This window comes from Dermacentor andersoni, chromosome 7 (assembly GCF_023375885.2).
Source record: "Dermacentor andersoni chromosome 7, qqDerAnde1_hic_scaffold, whole genome shotgun sequence".
Taxonomy (NCBI): domain Eukaryota; kingdom Metazoa; phylum Arthropoda; class Arachnida; order Ixodida; family Ixodidae; genus Dermacentor; species Dermacentor andersoni.
The window spans coordinates 173,812,599-173,837,580 of record NC_092820.1 but is presented as its reverse complement, the minus strand read 5'-3'; the positions used below and the strand labels follow the sequence as shown (position 1 = coordinate 173,837,580).

The 24,982-nt window shown below is 43.2% G+C and overlaps 1 protein-coding gene across 1 annotated transcript in view; it reads right to left on the bottom strand.

Moving 5' to 3' along the window:
* The window catches only part of Sptz (zinc finger FYVE-type containing 26 spastizin), a 183,896-nt gene that overhangs the window by 132,489 nt on the left and 26,425 nt on the right, over nt 1–24,982 (bottom strand). Inside the window, exons 9-15 of the mRNA XM_050180184.2 lie at nt 22,431–22,740; nt 20,991–21,205; nt 19,032–19,245; nt 14,088–14,263; nt 11,055–11,768; nt 6,836–7,085; nt 5,630–5,845 (exon numbers count right to left, since the gene is read on the bottom strand). Of these exons, the coding sequence (XP_050036141.1) occupies nt 5,630–5,845; nt 6,836–7,085; nt 11,055–11,768; nt 14,088–14,263; nt 19,032–19,245; nt 20,991–21,205; nt 22,431–22,740 (2,095 nt within the window). The remainder of the gene's footprint in view (nt 1–5,629; nt 5,846–6,835; nt 7,086–11,054; nt 11,769–14,087; nt 14,264–19,031; nt 19,246–20,990; nt 21,206–22,430; nt 22,741–24,982) is intronic.

The following is a 24,982-nucleotide window of genomic DNA, read 5'->3' as shown; positions in this document are numbered from 1 at the left end:
TAACTGCCAACAGTGCAGTAAAAGCAAGAATTGCAAGACATTTTTCATTGTCTCTCATTTTTTTAATACACCTATTCATTTGCTGGCAACATATGTTCGCTCCAAGTATACTGCTATTATGCATGAGTTCTATGTCATATTGGAATACATGGTATGTGTGATTTTGTTTATACTCTCTTAAGTTGTTTTCTTCAACCTGTTCGTGTTCACCTGCATGCATTTGATGTGATGTCCTGAATGTACTGAATTATTATTTAAATTTGCCATAATCCCAGTTGACACCAAACTTACTGTTTTATTCTGCCTTATTTTAGTGTTTTGTTTGTCATTCATTGCTTCCTTAAACAGAACAGAGGTGCACTCACAGGCACCACTTTGTGGTTCAACATGCTATGCTACAACAGCCAGTTAGTTGAGGTTTGGAGCATCTGCAGCATGAGCAATGGAGTGGTGGGTGAAGTTTTCTGTACTAGGTTAAGGTCGAGGAAGTGGCCTCACGATGACAACATGATAATGACGACTTCAGTATCAGGAAGGATGGACAGCCAGCCCGGTCAGGGCCCGCACACTCTCAAGTTCAACAAATGGCCACAGAGGGCGAAAAAATCGACCGCGCGGCGCTGCTAAAGAAACAGGCATAGTACACCAATTAAAAAGGTTCCCCATTGAGCACATTATCTCCCGCTAGAGGCGCCGTAGTAAGCGCAATTTTAACCTACAAACTTTCTTCAACAGTAAACGAAGCGTTTTTCTTGCATGATAAAGACTACAAAATTATAATTCCTAATTTTACATTGTACTTTTCATTACCAACTTTGTTGTCTTTTGTCATTTTAAACGCAAAATAGCGTTCAGCATCATCGACCTCCCACGTGACCTCTGGCCTGAATTTAAAATTTTTACCAGTATGTTCGCGTGCGCGGCAGGTACGGATTCCTTGGTTCGTACATTGGTTGGTTATTTTGTGCTAACACCAGTTTACTGCGCTTCGATGTCTCGCGTTATTTAATTTGGGGTGTAAGCCTGAAAGCCAGGTTTCAGTCGTGAGCCATGTGGAACACGTCTGCATCGAAATGGGAGCCGGGTCCTGCTGCAACTGGGCACAGCAATACCGGTGAGTCGTTTAACATCACTGCTTCAATCGCTATGTAATTTATTCGTCTCGTTAACTTACAGGCGGAGGTAAGTTAACGAACTAGATGCTGCATTACATGAGGGCAGTCAGGACCCTCCGTTGCTGTTTCCGAAATAAACTTTCAGTTGCGAGGCCATCATTATACACACATTCACGAAAGAGAAACGATATCGGAACACGCGTCACATTTTTCATCTCGTTGTAGCCGTAGCCATAAGTGACTGAGTTGCCTTATCAATATATTTTTTTTTTCGAGTCCGCCGGCAACTTCTTTCGTTCACAGAACCGAATAACCTTTTGATAAACTGAAGCTAAAGTACTGAATTTAATGTATTAAACAGTTGCACACATGATAATTCACCCATATTTCGTACCTGTTGGTTCCAAATGTTCTTGCTGTTCAGTTTGGCTTACCTCAGGACATCTATTTTTACAGTAGTGAAGCGGTGCATCACGTTCATGCACAAAAAGAATGCATCATTTCTAATAGCTTCATGTCTTTCATCTCTTTGCTTGTGAAATCAACAGTGTGATCTCCTGTAGTGTATAAACGAGCGCACAAATGTACTTATTTGTGATCTTAATAATACTTAAGCTGTTGACATGCATTGTAGTTACGCAGACATCAATTTTACGGAGAGTAACCATATTTATTTACCATGCTGCTTAAGCACCCTAGAACAAACAGTGTACATTTGCATGTGTTCTGTAGTCACAAACCATTGCAATGTATATGTCGCACCTTTACGCATTTTATATTGCAAAACTGTGCTTATTCAATTTCTGATGCAGTCAAAATTTCTGTTCCAGACATGCAGTAATGAGGATGGCACCAGTATAAAGCAACACACTCCATGCACTAAACAGAAGCTGCTGCCTGCTACAACAAGGTCATTGTGTGGACTTTGGCTGCTACTACAAGGTAAACAACACCTGGTTCAGAAATAAATATGCTTGATATATGCTGTATTGGCTTGCTAGTCTTGAGATACATGTCAGTTGTTTGTAGCAGATGATATGAACATTTGTTCATGTTTACAGTTCAGCATAATGAGTTCGAACATAAAAGAAAACACTACATGAGTTTGGATAATCTCTGCTGTATCTCATGTGCCATTGTTCTGCCCCAACAGAGTCTATGCCAAGTACATCTTGGTCATCACGGGAGCCCCCATCTACACCAACAGGAAGGGGCTGGAGCTGAATTCGCAAGACCACAAACAAAGAAGCCATTCCAGAATTATTTGGATGAGATATCAAGTCTACGGACGACTGTTTCAAGAGTGAAAAGAGCCTACGCCATCATTCCACCAGCACGGATATTGGCCGAGTCATCCAGGTACCTCAACAACCAAAATTATTTGTCTTCAGATGTACCTGCAACCTCTGAATAAGCACAGATGACGCTGGCTAAGAGTGTTCTGTCAGCTTGCCCTTCCTTAGTGAGCTTCCTGGCCTTGCCAGTTCTTGCCAAGTATAATTTTGTTTCAATGAATGCAAGCTTTTTCATTCCACACTTTTGTTAGAGATCATTCCTATTCCTCATGCAAACAATAAAGGTCAACCGATTCTTTGCTCATACTTAATGCCAGTCACTGTCTAGTAGCATAACATATGTGTAGCGGTTCTTTCTAGTGTATGTTGCCATGTGCAATTCCTCTCCTGAAATAGCTGACGCAGCATTGGCGTGTCTTGCATTAACCTTTACACTGTGTGCTATGTAGCATTTAACTTTTGTTAATGTTTTTGGCTTTCAATGCTTGCAAGGTAGAGTGGCTTCTTTCTTGAATGCAAGCTTTCTCATTCCCATATTGAATTCCTAGTCTCATTCAGGATTGCTATTCTTGCTCGACAGCCTGTGTTTTTGTGAAAGCTACATTGAAGTGATTGATTGCAGAATCTGGTTTCGGCGCTGTCCGACTTGGTACTTGTCACCGTGTTACATTTCTCATATGTGGGAGCCTGGTCAGTTGCATTGGGAAACAGTCTCTCGAGGCAAGCACCTGCTCCTACAGTCCGCACAGTGACATAGACTGCGAATTTACACGCACACCGTGGTTGGTGCTCCCCGTTCCGTCCTTTCCTGCTGCTGCCGTGTGCAAATTTTGCTTGTGGTCTTCCTCGGCCATGATTTGGCGTCACCGGAGACTCTCATACATAATTACATGGTTCTAAGTGTATGAAGTTGATATCCACATGTGTGGAAAGGCCTGCAAAAGTGACTGCAACATAGTGATGTTCACAAAACCGACCATGCCCATAGTATATAGAGAATGTGGGGGACCAAGTGTGAGTTACACATTAGTGGCATGCAAAAGAACAAAAAGAAACATGCAGGTTGGAAAGGCGGTAACGCTAAAATGCCGGGCACTCCATGTCGCTGTTGGCTGTGGCAGCAGATGCTTGCATCACCCGATTGCTTCGCAATGCAAGCTGCTCATATTCAACGCCGACTGTCGGTGCAAACATGTGGGACACACTGTCCAATCTGCTTGCGCTGCTGGTTGTTGCTTGTTACCAGACTGCAGTGTGCGACGAAGGCAAGCACTATGCCTACAGTCGGACGGTTGAATGTGCCGCAAGCAACCCGTGTGCGTGTATGCTCACTGTTGTCATGTAGATCGTAGCCAATGCATAGTGCCAATGTATAGATTGAGCATTATGTTAGAGTATGCTGAAGTGATTTGATTGCATAATCTTGTTTCAATGTTGTCCCACTTGGTCATGGTTGCCGTGTTACATTTCTGGGATGTGGCAGCCTGTTCAGTTGTATTGGCCAATGGCCTCTCGAGGTAAGCACCTGCTCCTGCAGTCCACACAGTGACACAAACTCCCTGTTTACATGTAGTGTGATTGGTGCTCCCTGTTTGTCCTTTCCTGCTGCAGCCGTGGGTAAAGCATGCTTGTGGCCTTCTTTGGCCATGATTTGGCGTGAACAGAGACTATCATACATGATTACATGGTTTGAAGTGTATGAAGTTGATATCCACATGGGTGGAAAGGCCTGTAAAAGTGGCTGCGAAATGGCGATTCCCACAAAACAGACCACATCCATATTGAGAGCAGGTGGGGCACCAAGTGTGAGCAACACATTAGTGGCCACCGAAAGAACAAAAAGAAACGTGCATGTAGGAAAGGAGGTAACACTAGGATGCCGGGTAGTTCATGTCGCTGTATTGGCTATGGCAGCAGGTGCCTGCGTCACCCGATTGATTCGCAGTACAAGTTACGGTGACTGTCAGTGTAAACAGGTGGGGCACTGTCCAATCTGCTTGTGCTGCTGGTTGTCACTCGTTACTAGACCACCATGTGCGACGTAGGCAAGCACTGTGCCTGAAGTCGGATAGCTGAATAAGCTGTATGCAATTTGTAGTGCGTGAATGCCCACTGTTGTCATATGGATCTTAGCCAATGTACAGTGTATTGTCTGGACCTTATGCGGTGATTGAATGCAGTCTAATTTGATTATGGTCGCCGTGTTCTGTTTCCTCGATGTGGCGACCTGGTTAGCTGCATGGGCAACAGTCTCCCGAGGTAACCATCTGCTCCTGCAGTCCACACAGCGACAAAGACTCCCAATTTACATGCACCGTAATTGGTGCTCTCCCCATTCGACATTTCTTGCTGCAGCCGCCGGCAAATTATGCTTGTGGGCTTTCATCGGCCGTGATGTGGCGTGAGCGGAGACAGCACACGTTATTACATGGTCCGAAGTTGATAGCCACATAGGTGGAAAGGCCTGCAAAACTGGCTGCAAAATGGTGATGCCCACATTGAGAATGTGGGGCACCAACTATGAGTTACACATTAGCGGCCCCCAAAAGAACAAAAAGAAACGTGCAGGTTGGAAAGGCGGAAACGCTAAAATGCCGTTCAGTCCATGTCGCTGTGTTGGTTGCGGCAGCAGATGCCTTGCGTCACCCGATTGCTTCGCAATGTAAGTTACGGCGACTGTTAAAGCAAACAGGTGGTGCACTGCCCAATTTGCTTGCGCTACTGATTGTCGCTCGTTACCAGATCGCCATGTGCGGCGACGAAAGTGAGCAGTTTACGAGCTCGCGTTAATAGTTTCAGCGCATCTCGACATGCAAATTTTATTTCTGATCTTGTATGAGAAGGTGCACTGCTTTTCTTCTGCCAATAAAGTCGCACGTCCTGTTCACTCACTTGTGGCTTGTTTGTATGGGCGTCAGTAGAGGCTCCTGGCCATTAAAACGCGGCAGCTGAGGCATGCCGCAAAACCAGTGAGGCGAGCACGGCGCGTACCCAGCGTACGGCACCGGTATAAAGCAGCCATATTGAATATTGTACTAAAAAAAAAAAGACATTTCCGCTTCCTGTTTAAGTAGCGCCATCTGTCGGGCCCCCCACTAAGTTCCATGCACTGCCGCTTCTTATTTTCGAACCACTGTGGAAGGTACAGTTTCCCTTCTCTAAAGTTGTTCTTTATTCTATGGCCCGGTTCTTTAACTGCTGTTGCGGTAAAATAGGTACCTGGTGAAAACAGTGTGTTCGGTCTGTGTGCACTCTGTAGCAGGACTCGAGGACAGCACTCGTGGGCAAGAACATTGGCCAGGTTCAGCTTCATCTGGTGTGCCAGGGTTTCCAGCCGTGACGGAGCAACTTCCTCGTGCAGGATGAGCCGTGCGAGCAATTTCGACGGACTCTGACTGAGCACCCAGAAGTAGCTGTCGTCGGACATCCGTGCCACTGGGAACCATAAAACACAAACTCAAATGTACAAGTCATGACAAAAATTGCAGTTCAGCCGTCACCAGAGACCTGTGCCACTGGAAACTATATAAGTGCTTACAAGTCAGCTACACAAGTCATATGATGAAAGTTGAAGTTTAGCCATTGTCAGGTATGTTGCCACTGCAAATGATAGAATGCCAGGTCCCATGCACAAGTGATGTGACAAAAGTTGCAATCAAGCTGTCATCAGACATTCATGCCACAACTAAGTATAGCGTGCCTGGTCCCACATACAAGTCACATGACAAAAACTGCAGTCACTGGAAACCATTGAATGGCAGATCCTACATATAAATCATGACAAAGTAGCAGCCTCACTCAAAGTGTATAGCGGTGGCAGCAACAGCTAGCTAGTGCGTTATTACTATTAGCAATATGACTTGAAATGTTTTACACAGTATCAGTTGCAGGAAACATTCACAGCATCACAAATAATTCTGCCTTTGATTGCAATTTAATTCTGGCAGTTAGCCACCCTACCAAAATTACTGATTGATCGATAGGGTTAATTGATTGATTGTAGACATACAGACACAGAGACTGATTGATCTATTAGATTGATTAATTAATCGATTGATTTAACATACCAAAGTTATCTGGATTATGGTGGATGTTCAAAACTCAAAGTGTTTCTTTAGAAAAAGAAAGTGAAAAGGAAAAAATAAAGAAATGAAATAAAGATGCTTTTTTAGTGTTTTCTTTATTAGTTACACATCTTTATTCCAAATTACTGTGCTGGCCAGTTTACTATGACAGAGACTGTACTAGTGGGATTTCATTATCGATTACCATGAAAAATTTCAAAGAGTGATGCCTAAATACAGACATGGGTTTTCATGCCACGGCCAAATATAATAAAACCAAACCAGTAGTTGTCAGAACACCAATGCCGGTAAGCTACATACTATAACAATGAGTCTCACAAGAAGCTGTTGTGTGACCCACTTTTTGTCTTTGACTGCTGCGAGGCTTCACGGATGGCCTTGTGGAGCTGTCGGGCGTGGGCATACACAGAGCGGAGGAAGTCAAACTTGACAGTGGGCAGGAACATTAGGTCTGCTCTCTGCTCAGAAACCGTGGCCTTGCCCAGTTCAAGGAAGGAAAGGTGAAGCTCCACACGTGATTCTTCATCACCAGAGGATGATGAATTTGAAGACAGCAAACTAGGCATGTGACGGTCCAGAAGGCTGCGTACCTAGGAAGAGAAAAGATGTCCCTCTTTTTTATTTATGCATTATACATCGTACATAAGGCATTATTGTAGGCTTAGTTACAACCTAAAATTGGTATATTGTGGCACAGATACTAGTTTTGCCATTGTATATCTGGTATAACAATTTCAATTGCAGAATTTTTATTTGCAAATACAATGGCTTTCATCCAAGATTACTGGAAAGATCTGAGCATCTAATGCTCACCAGATACAAATTCAGCAGCACGTTTTTGTACCCCTTCTAATGTATTGACGATACTATAGTTTTTGTGAATGGGTCTCACGACACACAGGCATATTAAACTATTGGTCTGATATTTGTAAAGTATATTGTTTCCTTTAGCGTTTATGGAGCATGCTTGTAGTTTCACTGGAAGTACAGGAGATGGAAGGCCTTGCTTGCTGTTGCAGTTGCATTCACATGTGCAGCGTAATCTAATGCAGCAGTCAATGTGACACCAAGATATTCCACTTTATATGCCATCTGCCCTTCTTCCCCTTGAAGAAAGTATGAGCTAATCCAGCTTCTTTTTTTTTCTACTGTGTGTGCATGTGCGTGCGTGCGTGGGTGGGTGCACACGTGCGCATTCATCTCACGGTTTACTGTTTTATGAACAAGGCCGCCTAATACTTTTCATTGTGAAAATGGTAGCCTTTGGCTGAGTCATGCCGCACTGCACTTTTTCGGGCAGCTGTAACGCAGAGGTGAAGGTTGAGGTAAGACAGAAAGATGTTATCCACGAGCAACGTGGAAAGCATGTGATAACGAGAAACAAAATAAATGGCTCGGGAAATGACTTGGATAGGTTTTTAGAAAAGCACAGTGTGGCTTGCATGTGGTGGTGCCGAAGAAGGTTCCAGTAGCCATTGCACGTAAGGAATGGGGAACAGGCAGTGAAGTAGCACCTCCATAATGGCACACCTGCTGATTATCGAAGCACTGTCACTGATGGATTAGCTTGCCTTGGTGATGTTTACAGGTGATTTACTGTGTGGTTTTGGCAAACTCAGCCACAACATGCACTTGCGGTGTCTCGCATGCTGTTGACAAGCGAATAATGGAGGCGTAAGGGCAATGTCCACACAGCTTGTAGGCTGCAAACTCAGTGTGCGTGAGCACTTCAGAGGGCTACAGCCCCCCACCCCCGCATACACTAGACACAAATAAAATCTGACAATACATTTTTGTTGAAAACAAGCTGCTAGGGCGAAGTTACGAAGCAGCAAAGAAATTAAAACTAGATTTGTATACAATGTAAACTGATAGATAACCAGCAAAGGTACTGAAGCCAGCATGCCCAACATGGGCCACTTTGGCCCGTTACATTGTGTGAATAAAGCAAATGAGGAAACATATTATTGCACCCACGTTTTGCCCGACAAAGCAAACTTCCATCCAAAATTTTTTTTTTAAATTGGCACGCGAGTTCTTTTATTTTTTTAAAACGAGTTTTCTTTTTTTCAAACTTAACTATTGTTTTCTTCTCTTGTGTTTCATGTAGGAAAATAACATTTTGCATAAATGTTGCAAAGAGAACATTCTATGCTTGACATTTTTTTAAAGCTTCTATGTGAAATAGAAAATGCGCCAAGTCGAATCAAAGTTGCATAATTTTTCTGATTTGGGCCATCTTTGAAATTTTCTAAATTTTTGTTTGTTTGTGGACAGCATAAAAAACACATGGAACTAATTTAGTGTGAAACGTATTAACGCAATAGTGTTTAGGGCCCCATGTCGAAAAAAATCTGATGTCGACATCGGACGTCGCTTGGCAAAAATTCATTCTGAACCACAACCACACAGGCGCTCCGGATGGCACAGAGGCGTTACTGAATTAATTGAATTCCTCAAAGTAATATATGTCAGAAAAAATCAAAAAGTACGACCGAAACACAACCCACAGACATGATAGTGTCATAGTTTAATTTGAATATACCAGAAAACATATTTCTGGTATATTATTCTGGTACATATTTCTGGTATATATTTCTGGCATACCAGAAAACATATTTCTGGTATGCACAAACTCAAACACAAACCCCTTTTCCGAGCAGTGCATCCCGCTCGGTTCCCTGCAACAACACCATTGAGCTCGCCTCTGTGCATCCACAAGAAAGCTGCAGTTGCCGGGAAGCATGACAAGCAGTCAGAGATCTTTGAAATCTATTGCGTACCTCTCTTAAAAGCGAAGCTCAAGCGTCCGAAAATTTGTAAAATGAGCAGAAAAGTTTTTGGACAACATTTTTAGTTTGCATTTAATTTGGCCGTAAAATTGAAAAATATTATGGTAAGCAATAGGAGGATGCTCGCGCCGCCACCTTCAAATATTTTTTTGGCTTGCTAGGAATGCTTTTCGGGAATAAAATTTTCGGTTCCATACAGTTTGAATATTTCTATATGACATAAAAAAACAGACAAAACACAAATATAAAGCGGACAGGCATGTTTGATCTCTTGTGGAGTCCCCCCGCTGCTCACACAAGTGCAGGGAATCTTTTATGCGCCCAAGAAGCGAGCTTGGAATGCAAAGGCAGGACAACTTGTATAGCAGCAGATTGTGTGACACAACGTCAAATGCATTTCTTAAGTCCAGGAAAATCGTACCAATCTGCACAATTTGGCTGAGGTCCAGCGCAGTATCATGGACAAATTCTGCTAAGTTCATAGTACACAATAGGTGGTAGCGGAAACCATGCTGATTAGGAAATAAGGATTAGGATACTTGACAGAGTACGTCAAAGTACAAAAACAGTAAAAAAAAAATGGTAACCTCACAGGTCATGCTACATCAAAGTGACTGTAATGCTATAGGATTGTGACGTCCCATCATGAAATGATTATTCATAGACAGAAACTTACTCTCCCTTGCATGGTCATCTGTATGCTTTATTATGCCCTTATGATACTGTCTACCAACTCTTTACAACTGCTGAACTCGAGATCACAGGTTCAATCCTGGCCGCGGCGGGATGGGGGCCATTTAAAAAGCAATCCCGTAATTAGATTTAAGTGTGCCTTAAAGAATCCCTGATGGTTAAAATTTATCTGGAGTCTTCTCACTACAGCATGCCTCATAATCAGATTGTAATTTTGACACACAATACCCCAAAATTTAGTTTTTAACTCTTTACGACCTTGATATACCAATGCTGCCTACCTACTCCACTTGGCTTTATGATTTATGTATGTCTTTACCACAGCAGTTATTGCGCACCACTGACAGTAGTTCGCCGGTAATGAAACAGCACAACTACAGTTATATGCATACTTAATAATCAGCACGAAAACAACAAAAGACACAGTTAGTTAGAGTTCGAAGGTCACAGAACAAGCACTCATCCTCCTACCTCTGTGACTTTCGTTGTTTTCACACTGACTAATAAGTATGCATCCTTTCCAACTCACCCATCTTTATACCTTACTGCAATATGATTGAATGCAACACTTATTTTGTCATTTATGGTATCTCTATCACATTACTACCACTGCAAGGATAAGCACCATGCAATGGCACCAAGATGGATCCCTTGTGTCTTTTGTTATACTGTCTCCAAGGTTAGCCAGTGTAAGCTTAGTGCTCTGGAAAACATGCCCAGTTAATAGCAATTTTTTTTTACTTAACAATTTAGACACATTGCCTGGTGAACATATAAGCCCTAGGCTTCAGTGCAATGTAATGACACAGTTACACTTTGTCAAAAGATTTCGAAAACTTTGCTTGGGACCAGTAAACTACCCTTATATTATTGCAGTACCACTCCAGGTACTACACATTAAAAGAAAAAAGCACTATGGAAAATCAAGCTTCAGCTGTCTGAAACTAGGTGACACAGAAGTGGTTCAACAACATTTTGTAAGCATGTTACACTAAGGAGTGTAATGGTTCAAGCTTACAGAAAACCAAACTACCAGAAGTCTTCAGAGAACAAGAATATGGAAGATGCAAGTACCTTATGATACAGGGATTCTATCTGACGCCATGCTGCTCGCTGCTTGTGCAGTTTCTCCGCATCAAATTCATCCACAAATCCAACAAGCAATGTCTTGAGCGATATCTCTTCATCTTTTGAGCAGCACCCTACAGCACCAACAATGCCGTCGTTTTCATTGGCCTCCTGAAGGAACCGTCGCAATGCTTCCAAAGTAGTTGTCAGGCGTGGAACTCGACCATGCAAGTTTCCCGACGTCTCAGTTTCACGCTTGCTGACTGCAAGTGCCAGTAGGCGCTCTGCCACATCACGAGGAACATCAGCAGTGAGTGCCAAGTCTGCCACAGCTGCAACATGAGGGCCACCACTACCGTATTCCTGTGCGAAGTTACGCGCAACTATGTTTCCACCAGCAATGTTTAGATGGCCGTTTCCGACAGTCAAGCCCTCTGAGCTGGTGCTGAATGAGCTGGACCTGTTGCGGATTAGAAGCTCAGCTTCAGGTATGGTGGGGACCCCGTCGGAGCAGAGACGTCGATCAACCAGAGCAGTGGCCATGGTAAGGTGCAGGCCTTCCTGTGCAGCTTGGCTGATAAGGGAAGTAGGAATGGGCAAAGTGCAATACGCTGAGCGGTTGGCAGGAGCGGAGATATTGTTGAGATTTCCAGTGACCTCTTCCAAGTGACGGCTGAACTGGAGCTCCTGGGCGTCGTGAGTTCCTTCGAGCTTAAGAACCTGCCCAAAAGAAGTTAAAAAGGCACTGTTGTTAGGGTGACGAATCTTTATTTCTGTTCATCTAGTTGTTCACTCAACATCCACATCCAGAGTGTCAGTAATAGGCAAAATGACGTGCGCACCAGAAGATGAATAAAAACGTCAAATACACAAGATGTTACAAAGATTTTTACAGCTTTCAACTTAAATATTTTTTTACTTGTGATAGCATGCTGGTTTGTGTTATTCTGTCCGAACCTCCTTGTGTGTGATAGGTCTAATCACACAAAAAGCAAAAAATAAAAGAGGGAGAGGTAGCAAAGGTGTGCACTGAAATCTCAGAGGCAAAGCAATCAATTGGCCAATGCACGCTAGGTAGATTCCACCAGAATACTATGGTGGCTAGAGGAGTAAGTGTGCCGCATGAGCGTAATTCGCCACTCCTCCACATCATGACGCAAAAATGGTGCTGTAGAGCAGTGCTCCTGCGCACGTCATCTGTAAACAGTGTAGACATAGTGAGGATATTGATGTCACTATTTTCAGCTATAATGTATGCTTCAAATACCATTTCGAGCAGTGCAAGGAAAGCTGGATGAGAAATTCTGCTATTTTCCAAAAAGACGAAATGCAAGAACCTGGCACTGTAGTTATAGCGATTTTGAACAAGTGTAGAGTTCTTCTGGAGTTTTAGGCAGCGAAGCAGTATATAGTTTTTTTTTAATTTGGTGCAGCCAAGTATTATCTGGATCAAACAAATATATGACAGTCAATGCCCAGAAGCAGACAACACGGGCTCGGACAGATACCACAGTGGGAAACTCCGGATTACTTTTCAACCATCTAGGGTTCTTTAACGTCCATCTAAACCCAAGTACACTAGTATTTTGCATTCTGACCCTATTGGAATGCAGTTGCCATGGCAGGTAATTGAACCAATGATGTCATCCTTAGCGGCACAATGATAACCACTTAGTCATCATGGCAGGTAAGAAGCATTTGGAGCAAGGATGTTGCATTTGGAGCTGAGCTTATTGCTCCCATATAATTAAGTATTGATGTCTTTCGCTTTTTCTAAAGTTTCCTAAAAAATCCTCATTACTTTTGACACTCTAGCTGGCAACCTCTGTTTATTTCTCCAACAAGTGAACTTACCTTTCCTGCAGAGTTATGGTGCAGCCATCAGTTTTATGCATAGAAACACACATACCTCCAACAGAACTTTATTAGGGCCATGTTTAATTTCTCACAAAGAGAAAACGCGGTGGCCGTGGAACCTTCCACTGCCAGATCCAATGAGCACAAGGTAAGACTTGCGTACATGCTGATGAGCTTCGCAAGTGCAGGCATAGAAATTTTGAAGTTGTAGCAATTTGCCCAGGCTTCGTTCTTAGCTTGTTGTGATCTCTCAGAGCATAAATTTGCAGTCTTAGTCACGTTGTGTTATCACAGTTACAAGGAATGTTCTGCTCTATTTTTTTTTTTTTTTTTGTCATGCATCATGCAGAGATGAGTGGAAGCACCACATTAGTGTATCTTGGGTTAACCTGCTCTTAGTCAACCACGTAGGTGAAATAGCTCTTGAGAAACTGTTCTTAAATGCCTACTTAGCAGAAAATTGGTATCCACTGTTGCTCTTGTTGGTGCTGACAACAATGCTGCTTTAGGCTCCCTGAACTGCAGTTCAGAGCGATAAAATAAGTGTACATCTTTATCTCCTTCGAGGCACAAGTACAACAACTAGTTGGTGCAGCCTCCAATGACAGCCTTGGAGATGACCTTCCGCTAACCTCACCACTTACTTTTTTGCCGTGGAAACATCCACATATTTTAGCGATTTCTAAACATGCAATAACAGAGACCCATAGCTCCTCACTGCACAAGTTAACAGCTACAGATGATAATTTTTCCCTCTGCATGCTTTATTTGTTGATGACATTACCAGATAACATGCGCTGCTCAGCACCATTCTACTGAGCGTGACACCACTTTTGCATCATGATGCAGAGAAGTGGTGAACTACACTCCAGACGGGGTCAGTTGGCACGCCTACTTCTATAGCCACCATAATGGTACCATGCCACAGCAAACACCAAGGTACATAGTATCCGTGCCTTGCTAGTGCATCTTCCATGTCGGCAGCACTGGGTACATGGGAGGCCTGCATTCGCTACTGCAATTCCTTTCATTCTAAGTTTTATAAAAAACAGGCTTTAGCTATTCCAAATTGTTTCAGTAGTTTCCTAACAAGACAGTTTATACACATCGCACACATTGCAGTTGCATGAATCAGGAGGGCACAAGGTAAAGCCTCCTCCTAGAGTTGCAGATTCTTTTTACCTGGACCACTTGCTCAGCCTTCTCATAATTTCCATGCCAGAGACAGTGTTTCAGCAAAGCTTCGAAGCTGGCCAGCATTTTTTCGATAACAGTGCAGTCACCTCGTTGCAACACAAGTGAGGATCGGCGGCGGCGCTTTTTGGGCTTCCTTCTGGCTTTATGCTGCACTGGACTACCTACAGAAAGAGTAAAAGTGGTCAGGCACAATAGTACTCTCAATACTGCATTGCTGAACCTTGTTCCACAGAACTATTATTTGACTGAGAAATTTAAACTTCTAATCTCATTTCACTACCTTTCGGCTCGGACACCCAGCAGTTCTTCATCGTTATAACCAATGATGCGGCATCAGCGCATTGTAGTAAGCGGATTATTCTACCATGGAAAACACACAAAGGTTAATGGCACAGCAGCTTCTCATTGTTATAACAGATATATTGTCACGTGGTAGTGACGTTGAATAACACAGTAGCAATACTGTGAACGACAAAACTAATCTTTATTGGGCGAACCTGTGCCCACAAAACAGGCTACACTTATAGCACAACGATAGCGGCGAACACGGTCGGCGATCGGCGAAAATCTGATCAGCGGGTCAAGCGCGTCGGCTTTTATACAGCAGTCATCGAATGTTCCAGACTAATCGTTGGGACCCGCATGCCTTCTACAAAGTTCTACGCCATTCGCGTCAAGCGATGAAATCAGATAACACAAGGTTCGGCGACAACAGAAGCATCGATAACTTTCCAGAAACTTTGGATACATGCAGGCGCGTACCGTGCTGTGCGATAACATTTGTTAGGCGGCAAAACGTGTCGCCTGATAAAGACAAGTACACGTGTCAATATTGTTAAAATCAGTATTGTTATAAGTGGGTCTGGCTGTACTTCTGTTCAGGTGCCCGGTAAAGAACCCCACATGGTGAGAACTAAACAAGGTGCCTCGTAATCATATCACCAGACGTAAAACGCCAAAATTTGCTTAATTAAAAAAAAAATATAAGAAGGTAGCTGCGTCCGTTGGTTTTTTTCCTAGGGGTGTAAATGAAAGAAATCATTCCCGAATATGATTTCTGAGAAATACGTGTTATGCCCATACCTATGTTCATACCTAAATGTAATGCCATTCCCAACTGTACGTCTGCTTAACTAAGCAGCTTCTGTGTTAGAAACAGCTGCTTTCAGTTATCCGGTACACTATCATAAGACAATAATGAAGTAATTAAAGGAACGGCATGCCTCACATACATGTAGAGATATTTGTAGATGTGCTGTTTTTGTTGAAGAAGATAACTATGGTACCACATTGGGCACCCAGTTTTAATAAGTTCCAAACATGGTGATACTGTCAAAAAAATGTTTTTCTTGTATGAATCAAATTAGCATATTTACAGGCTGCCCCAAAAATTTTATTGTATATACATAATATAAATATGATATATTATAAATATAAATATTATATTATATAGTATCCATAAATAAATGGCAGCTAGGAACTTGTTCAGCAGAACCGATTAGCACCTGCGCCTTAATTCCCTCAGGAACTGGTGCACCTCTGCGCAACAGTCATGGCTTGAGATCTCCTTTCCAGCAGCACAATCATTTGGAATAAGAATACTCACTTGCATCTGCCCCTCACCTTAGAGATTTCAAAAGTGCTGTTATGCATTACATTCGAACAGAAATGGCTATTCGACAATTAATAATAGTGAATGCTGAAGTCGAAAATGACCTGAATAGCAAATGCCATTCGATTAGACTATATGCGTCTACTTCATTTCGTCTGCTGACACATTGAAGGAGATCACCAGACAAGCCATGGAGATTACATTGGTAAATACTTCCCGGTCTTCCTGATTTAGTCTGAGTACACAGGCAACATCTTTTCCCTAACCCTGTTGTTCATATTAAAGTCCAATAATTTCCTTGATTCCTTTCCTCGGAAAGACGATTGGTTCACCTGGGGCTGGTGCAGCTTTTAAAAGAAACAAGTTTATCTCAGTTGGCAATTCTCACTTTTTCAATCAGAGCATTTAGAATATTTGATTACTTTTCTGTTACATATATGTTGTGGATATATGTGTCTATGTACCCTTAGATTTACCTAGAGGTGCATTGGTCATCTGCATCTCTTCGTGCCACGCAGTTAATAAACCTAATTTATTTCACTATAATACTGTTTTCTTTTATCATTGTCCCTGATCAACATTCCACCAACAAGAAACGTGCATAAAATGACATGATACCAATCAAATTTTTTTATGTAGCTTCATGTTGCAGATAGATGGCTTCAGTGGCAAAAATTATGTGCTACTTTTAGAAAACAGTGTTAAACAACGGCCGTGGCTTAGCTTGGTTAAGCCTGGTGATTGCGAAGCAATAGTGTGTCGCCGAGCTGCATACTGGGCACGCCGCTTAGAAAGTTGTTCTTCTCGTTCTTCTTCCGTCTCCGTAGCTCGCTGATGCTTCCTCTTTGCATTCTGCCGAGCTGCCTTGTTCGGGAGTTAGGCCGCCTTCAAGAGTGGAACGCGACAGCGTTATCGCACCCCGTTCGCACCGCCTACTCAAATGCGCTACGCCAGCCAAACGTCGCGATCGGCAAAGATAGCCGGGCCCCGACGCGCCATGAAGGCGGACGCGATCATGGGACGAGTGGTGCGCCACGTGTCGGGGCAGCTCCGTACATTGCGAGGAGGGTGTCTTCTGTGTTTGCCCCAAGCTGGCTCTGCGTGTGCGCAGAGCGCACAAAAAATGTAGTGGAAAGGTACTTCGCTACACGTGAAACTGCGACTTCTGTAAGTTACGTGGTCATAATTACCTATATATACCGCAGTATAACTTTCTCCGGCACGTTTCTAAGGCAACACCGCATTCACTAGAGGCGATTTTGTCCCATTTTGAAGTAGCGAACTCGTGGCTGAGTGGTAGCGTCTCCGTTTCACACTCCGGAGACCCTGGTTCGATTCCCAGCAGCCCAGCTTACAAGATGTTTTTTATTTATGAAATGACGTTATTTATGTGATGTCACTCTAGGTCACGTATTGTGACGTCACGCAGCGAGGTCACGCTAAAGGTCAATGGTGCCTACCACCGCCTCACCACGGAACGGGCTGAAGTGCGACCTAAAGTAGTATTGCTTCGCAATAAAATAGTAGTTCACCTGGCTAAAACTAGAATTGGTACCAGCCGACAAGAGTCACAGGCACACCAAAGCAAGTAAAACTATAAATATTTACTCCACTGACTTTCTGCAAGAAAAACAAGGAGTCTGCCAGCGTATGCGCAATGAACCCACGCTTGCTAGCAGATGACGCACTTCACAACGACAGTAAAATTGAAGACGTCGTGTTGTATAACCCATGACTCAAATATGTATACTTAGCAAAAAGGTGTCAATTTAAATTTGCAGTTGAAATAAAGCACCATTATAAGAGCATACGCGTGCAATCAGTCTCAGCGCCGGCAGCGAAATCACGTTGAATATGCCGCGAAGTGCATCTCCACCCCAATTCAGTTCGCTCGCAGCGCCGTAGCACAATTTTTCCACAAGCGATGCCTCAGCTGGGTAGTACTGCTCAGCCCGCTCGACCATTGTCTAATACACTCTAATTGCTAGGCGACACTTTTCTGGGCGGAGCGTGGACTCACAATATTTGATGCGCTGTCGCCTCTGCTCGCCCATATTCTTTTTTTTCTCAGACGCCGCCTCAGGTTTTCCAAACCCATGCACCGCGACGTCCACTGTCTGCGCCTTGTCGTCTGCTAGCCTACTGCTTCAGCTGCCATGAAGGATACAGGGAAATCTAAAGACGACGTCCACTGGCTGCGCCTTGTCGTCTGCTAGCCTACTGCTTCAGCTGCCATGAAGGATACAGGGAAATCTAAAGATCTCCAGATATCGAAATATTAGTTTGTAGTGCTGAGGCATTGTTAACATCACAGAGAAACTGAATAACGATCATAATTCTGAAAACTTTGGTATTCTGAAGTTTGTAGTACTGAAATATTTATACATTGAAACAATAAGTCAGCAGGGGATTTCTGAAAAGTTCGTTAATCTGAAAAGTTCGTTATAGTGGTGTTCACAGTAACGAGGTTTCACTGTAGTACTCAAATCAGTGGCTTGATAAGCTGAAACTTGGAATATTCCACAAGGACTTCATAAAAGCTCATAGTCTTGCTTATGCATGTGTGCTTGTAGATTTGAAGCTAGCAACCCATGTGATGCTGTACTAGTAAAGAAAGCTCGAACTTTCGCTACCTTTATTAAACTTGTGCTTGGAAAGCAAGGAGGTGAGGGGGGAGAAATTATGCAGATCCCACGCACTGTAGGGATTGATGTAAGTGAAGCTTTGACGAGTTGGCAAGACAAAACAGCGCATCACAATAAGAAACATGGAGCAGATGTCGGCAATGAATGTGCCGTGCAACAGTCATCACCAAGGTGGTGTATCTTTCAAAGCAAAGATAAAATTTATTCAAGGGTGACATTCTCGAGTAATCACTTTCGATGATACTATCACTTGTGAGATTTCGTGTGACTCAGCACTGGACATGCCAAGTAGGTTGCCGAAAGTGTTCCTGGCAGTGTGTGAGCATGGCAAGTTTGGCACAGCGCTAGAAGCACTGTCGGCCATATACACCAACAAGTCTGGTGCCAAGCCACGGGAAACGTTGCAAAAGAGATTGCCTCCCCCCGCAGCTTTTACTTGGCAAGACAGCCGACGACAATCACCATCGCCACAACCCTGGCAATGCGCCAAATTACAGGGAGGTAGGCAAAGAAGGCTTTGCTTGAAAAAGACACACCTTTCGTTCGTGTGATCCAGTGGTCTAAGTCACTGTTACATCAAAGCAAGAGGCTCCTAGTCTAGCTCTCAAGGTATGTTGTAGTAATTAAATGTGTAACAGTGATCAATATGAGCACTAGCAATTAACAGCACACCTTTGGGGCCTTCTTGGAGGATGTCAAGTGGACTGAGATGTGATACAGGTGGGTCCGCCTCTGGCGCTGGTTCTGAAGAAGTGACCAGCTCATACCGCCACTGGGCTTCAGCTACATGCTTACGCAGCTGGTCCAACCGAAAAGGAAGCTCTTCCCAGCTGACTGAGGCTGACACAGGTGGCTCCTGAGGCAGCGAGTCTCCACCACCTGAAGCCTGGCACAACAAAATTGAACTAAACTAAGTTCAAATTTCATTTCAGTTCTCACACAATTTGCTATCTGTAAAAAGGGATAAGAGGCGGACCTAACAGCACTTTGACCAGCCTCACCAAACTTACAAATTGGCTATGTAATGTAAAATATGAAAATTCCATATTCATAACAATTCTCAAATGTGATGTAGGAATGTTTTTTTTCAAGGTCTGAAAAATGAAAGGGACATAAGTGTGACAACAATGATACCCATGTGTGTGCCATCCCTGCTATGGTCTCCTTTGAGATTGGGAGTATCATTTACTAACCAACAAGATAACTAACTAAATAAATAATGTCACCTGATGCCTACTGTTTAGAAGCATAGAAAAATAAGAAGAATCATCAAAATGCTAGAAAATATTGTGTGCAAGCTGTGTGTTTTATGCATCGCCACTGCTCAGCAGTGCCACAATATGTGATCAGTATAACAAATGTCATTAAGTGCTTTCAAGTCTGACCCTGCTGTCGCCGCAGCACCACGTTGGACCTCTTCGCACTGAAAGCATGCAAGAAAGTTCACTTATGATTTTACGCTGCATAGTGCAGCTGCCTTACTAACTTATTCTACACAGCAAGTACACCACAGATTAAAAACAACAGTTGATTTATACCATGCATTCCTTAGTTTCATTGTCTATTGGCGTCATGTGGTTGTAACTAGCAAATTTAGCCCTTCAGTTTCCTTTATTCTTCATGCCAAAGGGGGTAGTTTCAGTGTTCTCCACTATGCATGTTACACTCTTTAAAAGGTTTTCCCCCTGTGGACCACGCTTCGTGCTTGGTACTTCCAGGTCACGAATGGCATGCGCATTTTCAGCGCGACACATCATTCTTGACAAAAAAGTAGCACAAAGCGCAGAGTTTCCAAGAAAGGAAACACAAGCAAGACAGATAACGATTATTTTTGTGGGACAAGATAAGCCCCAAAGGGTGCAGCAAAAAATTTTCTATGAGTGTACAATACAAACTGTGAAATAGTTGGAACGGGAAATGACGTTTGATGGCGCTCTCATATTATGCAGTCACTAACCTATAATTCGGACTCAAGGGGGACCACTGAAATGACAGAATAATCAGAAGTCTGAAATACTGGATTCGCCCAAAAGTAGGTAGATTTATGGCCCCAAAAGGTGTGCTGTATTCTTGGATTGTCACTTTTGGAGATACCTTCAATTTTGCGTGACTATAGCACAAGACACATCGGTGTCTAGCACCGACGACATTCATGACTATGTGCCAAGCACAATATCTTATCACTACGCAGAAACGCTGCCGTCCGTCGACACATCCGGCACCAGTCATGTGCAGTATCGCAAAAACGAAAGCATATTTCGAAAGTGATCGTTCATGAATATGGCCTAAGTTTGTCAACATGTGTTGCTGTACGCATATATATATGCTTGCCCTTGGTTATGCAGTTAAAGTTCGAATTATCGCTCATGCAGTTAAAGTTCGAATTATCATACCATGCACTGTAAAGTGTCCGAAACTTAGGTCATCCTTATGCATTAGGCCTACGGGGCTAGTGGCAATGCTGTGAGGCTGTCCAAATAAACAAGCATGCCTGAATTATCGGTTGTTGACTGCATAACCTACCACGCCAGCACCAAGCCATATATAATACCCGACTCAAAATGGAATGAGATATGACCATGTGAGGCTAAAACACACTGCTGTCTAAAGGAAGCAGCTGTGCTTCCTTACTGTGGCCGTCCTCTGAGCCGACCGGTTGAACAGCTCTGCCTGTGTGGCCAGGACTGCAGTGGACAGAGAGGCCAGCATGCTGGGCACCAGGAAAGGAGGGCACAAGAATCCCACGAAGCCTGTAGCCATCCAAGTGGCTGCATTGCTGCTTGCTGTGCTGCCCTTGCCCGAGAGTGAGTCACTTGTCTCCTTAACTACGCTGCTGGTTGCTGACACTGATGGGGCAAGAGACAAGGAAGGCACAAAGTAGTGATAACAATAACCAGACCAGTGACCACCACTGGCTCAATGATCTTCGTATCTTAAATATACGCCCTGCATAAAAAGGTTGCCATAGCAAAGGACTACAAATTGATTTCGATCTCTCCCAGATCTTCAAAGGGAACACACGCACTTTTGCATTCAACTTCCCATAGAACGTGGCCTCTGTGGCAGTGAATTGAGCTTGCAAATCTGCACCTGACACTATTTTTCGCGCACGGTCTTAGATTGGAATGAATTAATCCAGACATCTTCTTAGTCTCTCCTACCACACCAAACTATCACTGTTGCACCATTTCACATCTGTTATTGTAGCACTATTATTGCACCAATCTAGAAACAGATTCCATCGTTGTTTTGTACTCAGTTGTATTATATCTTATTACACTAATCTTTAAACAGATTCCATTGCTGACATTTTGTGTTTTATTATCTAAGTTATTTCTTCAAACAGTTTGTACTGTCGTTTTTTGTATTATGCCTGTTCTTTAAAACTACCCACCTGCTTGGACCCAAGGGTCTGCAGTATGTAATAAATAATAATAATTCCATATCAAGTGAGCTATTTGAGCAAATTTTTCTATCATGTTCATGCATTCCTTGTAATACGTTATACACACTGAAAATGTTTGATTTTTGTTAGCTTTAGAGCAACACAGCACAAGCAGACACATAACTAAATCTGAGTAATTTTGTGATCTCATAAAAGCATGCTAACATACAGCCTGCGGCAAAGTTCAGTGAAAATGTGGTCATGTCGTAATGCTACAATGTAGGCAGCTAAAACAAGATTTGCAAAGCCTACCATGCTTCAAAATCAGGAAGGGGGCCGACGGATTGAGTAGCACACTATGGCATAAAAGTCACAAACAGGAATAAAGTGCCTAAGAAAGGCTGGCCAACATTTAGATAGGGGGGCCTATCTTCGTCATGATAGGTCCCTCTATCAAAACGTTGGCCAGCCTTTTTGAGCCACCTTATCTCTATTTGTAACTTCCAGTGTTCCAAGTGTTTCAGAAGAAAACAGTTCAGAGTGTTTAACAAAAGAAAATGACAAAATACTGCAAGAAGAATGCAATATATATAACCTAACAGCCTTTTCTTGTGACAAAACTTCCTGATCATGACGCACCTTACTAGAAAAGTGATCCTTCTATCAAAACGAGTAAACAAACAAACCATAGGTGCTAGCAGCTTGATTCTCAGTGTTCTTTTTAGAGATGTCGCCATCCGATTCTGTGTTGTGTGCATCTGGGGTCAGTGACACTTCCACGGGTGAATGACCTGAAGGATGCTCATCGCTTCTGGCATCATCTTCCGCGTCGGTGGCATCTTCGTCATCACTCGCATCTCTTCGCAAGTTGACGTGGCTTACAAAGAGAAGTGAGAATGCATTCTCAAGGACTTCCAAACGAAACGTCAACGGATGGAGCTGTCCAACCTCTTCCTCAAAGTGCCCCAGTTCGTCCAGCACTACGTGCTTATGTACCTGTAAAGAAGGCAGGCGAGATATAGTGTGGTACATGGACTAATAATGCGCACAGTAAAGCATATGCAAACAAAAGAATGCAGCAAATGGCAACAACAGTGAGCTAAATGGTGAACGTTATACAACCCTTAAAGGTCGTATCCACCATGCATCATCCCGAGAAGGGCTAACAGTATAAATGAATAAATGAATGAATAAATAATAGATAAATATCATTTTAGGCTGAATTGCTGCCTTTATAAACTGTGTCACTATCTGTTTCATTCATACGAACTTTCTTCAAATGTTTGTCATCTTTATTCATAAAATATCTAAGAACACCAAATGTCACTGTGAATGCAGTATATACCTTTATGCCACATCTAACAAGAACTGCATCCAACAAAATGTTAGACTGCTTGTCGATGGAACTCGGTCAGGCTTTATGCGATTCACCAGCTTTTGCTGCCAACATTAAAATAGAAGAAAAAGATTATATTTTCAGGTTTTACATGCCAAAACCACGACATGGTTATGAGGCACGCCTTAGTGGGGGACTACCGATTAATTTTGACTACATGTACCTGGGGTTCTTTATTGTGCACCCAATGCACAGTACATGGGCTTCTTGCTTTTCGCCTCATCTAAATGCGGCCGCCATGGCCAGGATTCAATCCTGCGCTTTCAGGCTTAGAAGTGTAACACCAAAGCCACTACAGTGATGCTGTATTGAGCCGAGGTACTTCTATGATGGCGTAGCCGAAACAAGGGTAGTGAGCCAAACAAGAAAAAGTTCTTTCTGGGTGACGAGATCTGAAGAATGGTCCAGAATGTGGGAATTGGAGGAAAGGTTAAGAAGGAAGAATACAAAGTTGTCTGGCTGTGTAGTAAGGACATAACATGAGCTACATTGCAAAAAACACAATAATATTGCTTTTATGGCAATGTTGAAGGTTGGTCAGTCAATGAGTAAGTCAGTGAGCCAGTCAGTCTGTCAGTCAGTCAATGCTTTAATTAGCACTCTTCTGAAATTAATCCTGGTTTATAGAATGGTAGTATGTCTCTGTGTCCCTATGTCTTTTATGTATTTGTAATGCACTACTACGTGCCACAATGATCCGGTCACAGAAGATGACGAGGCATGCTGATGGTGCGCGAGCAGTGGAATCGGCAGAATCAGGCAGCAGCCTGATTCTGCCTTGGCTGGAGACCTGGCTCCTTCAACCGACAGCGCACTTCTCTGGGAACTTTTCCTACAGCGCCTTCCATCGCAGATGCGCATTATCCTGACCGCATCTTCATCCTCGATGCTGGAATCTCTTGCTCAGTTGGCCGACAAGATTATGGATGTTGATTTTCCCTCTGTGGCCACAGTTAATCGCCCTCCTGACACTCCGTCCTACGGAGCAACCACTGGCAACAGCTATGATTGTCTCCTCGAAGCTAACGACGAGCTTACCCAGCCAGTAGCGCGACTGACAGCTGATGTCGCTGCCATCTGAATACACCGGCCGCGTTCTACAACTTTCTAACTGGAAGTTTTTGCTTTGTTGCTTCAGAAGTTGGTTAATTATTTGTGACTTATTATGCAATTAAGCAGAATACGAAGAACTGTGCGACTTACTCCATACAATAGCCAGAAACATGCACTTGGTCATGTCGTCTTAGAGCGCATCAGTATATTTTTAAACTCTGGCTAAAGTTAGCTGGGACACCCTGAATACTGCGCACACTCTTGACACCAGGGGGCGGCAAAGAGCAAGCGGCAAATCATCTTGTTTGCAACAAAGCTAGCAATTTCATTTACGCATCATATAATGAAACAGGTGTTTGACTATCACATGCTATATATGAATGTGATATGCCTCCAGCGGTTCCCGCATGGTTTTATCTCTACTCCTATCTAGGATTCTCACTTCAGAACAACGTGGCTTACAGCAGCGCAATCTGCAATTCACAGAGAGATGGTTGCGCATATCCTTTTTTAAATTGTTTGCGCGTTCTTTCATTTAGTCGTTTACACAACAGCCAGTCTGCCTGACGTAGGTTTTTCCACAACTTAGCAGTATCTGGTAAACCACAGCAGTGGAACACTTTTGCACATAGCGTTTTGCATGCTTGACTTTGCCTACAGCACATCCTGTGATTTGGGGGCACAGACAAGCCTCGAGGCGGAAAACACAACAGGCACCCCATACCTGTTTGCCACCTTCTCGAAGTTGTGGCTCACCATGTGGAAATAAGATACCACCTGAGCCTTACT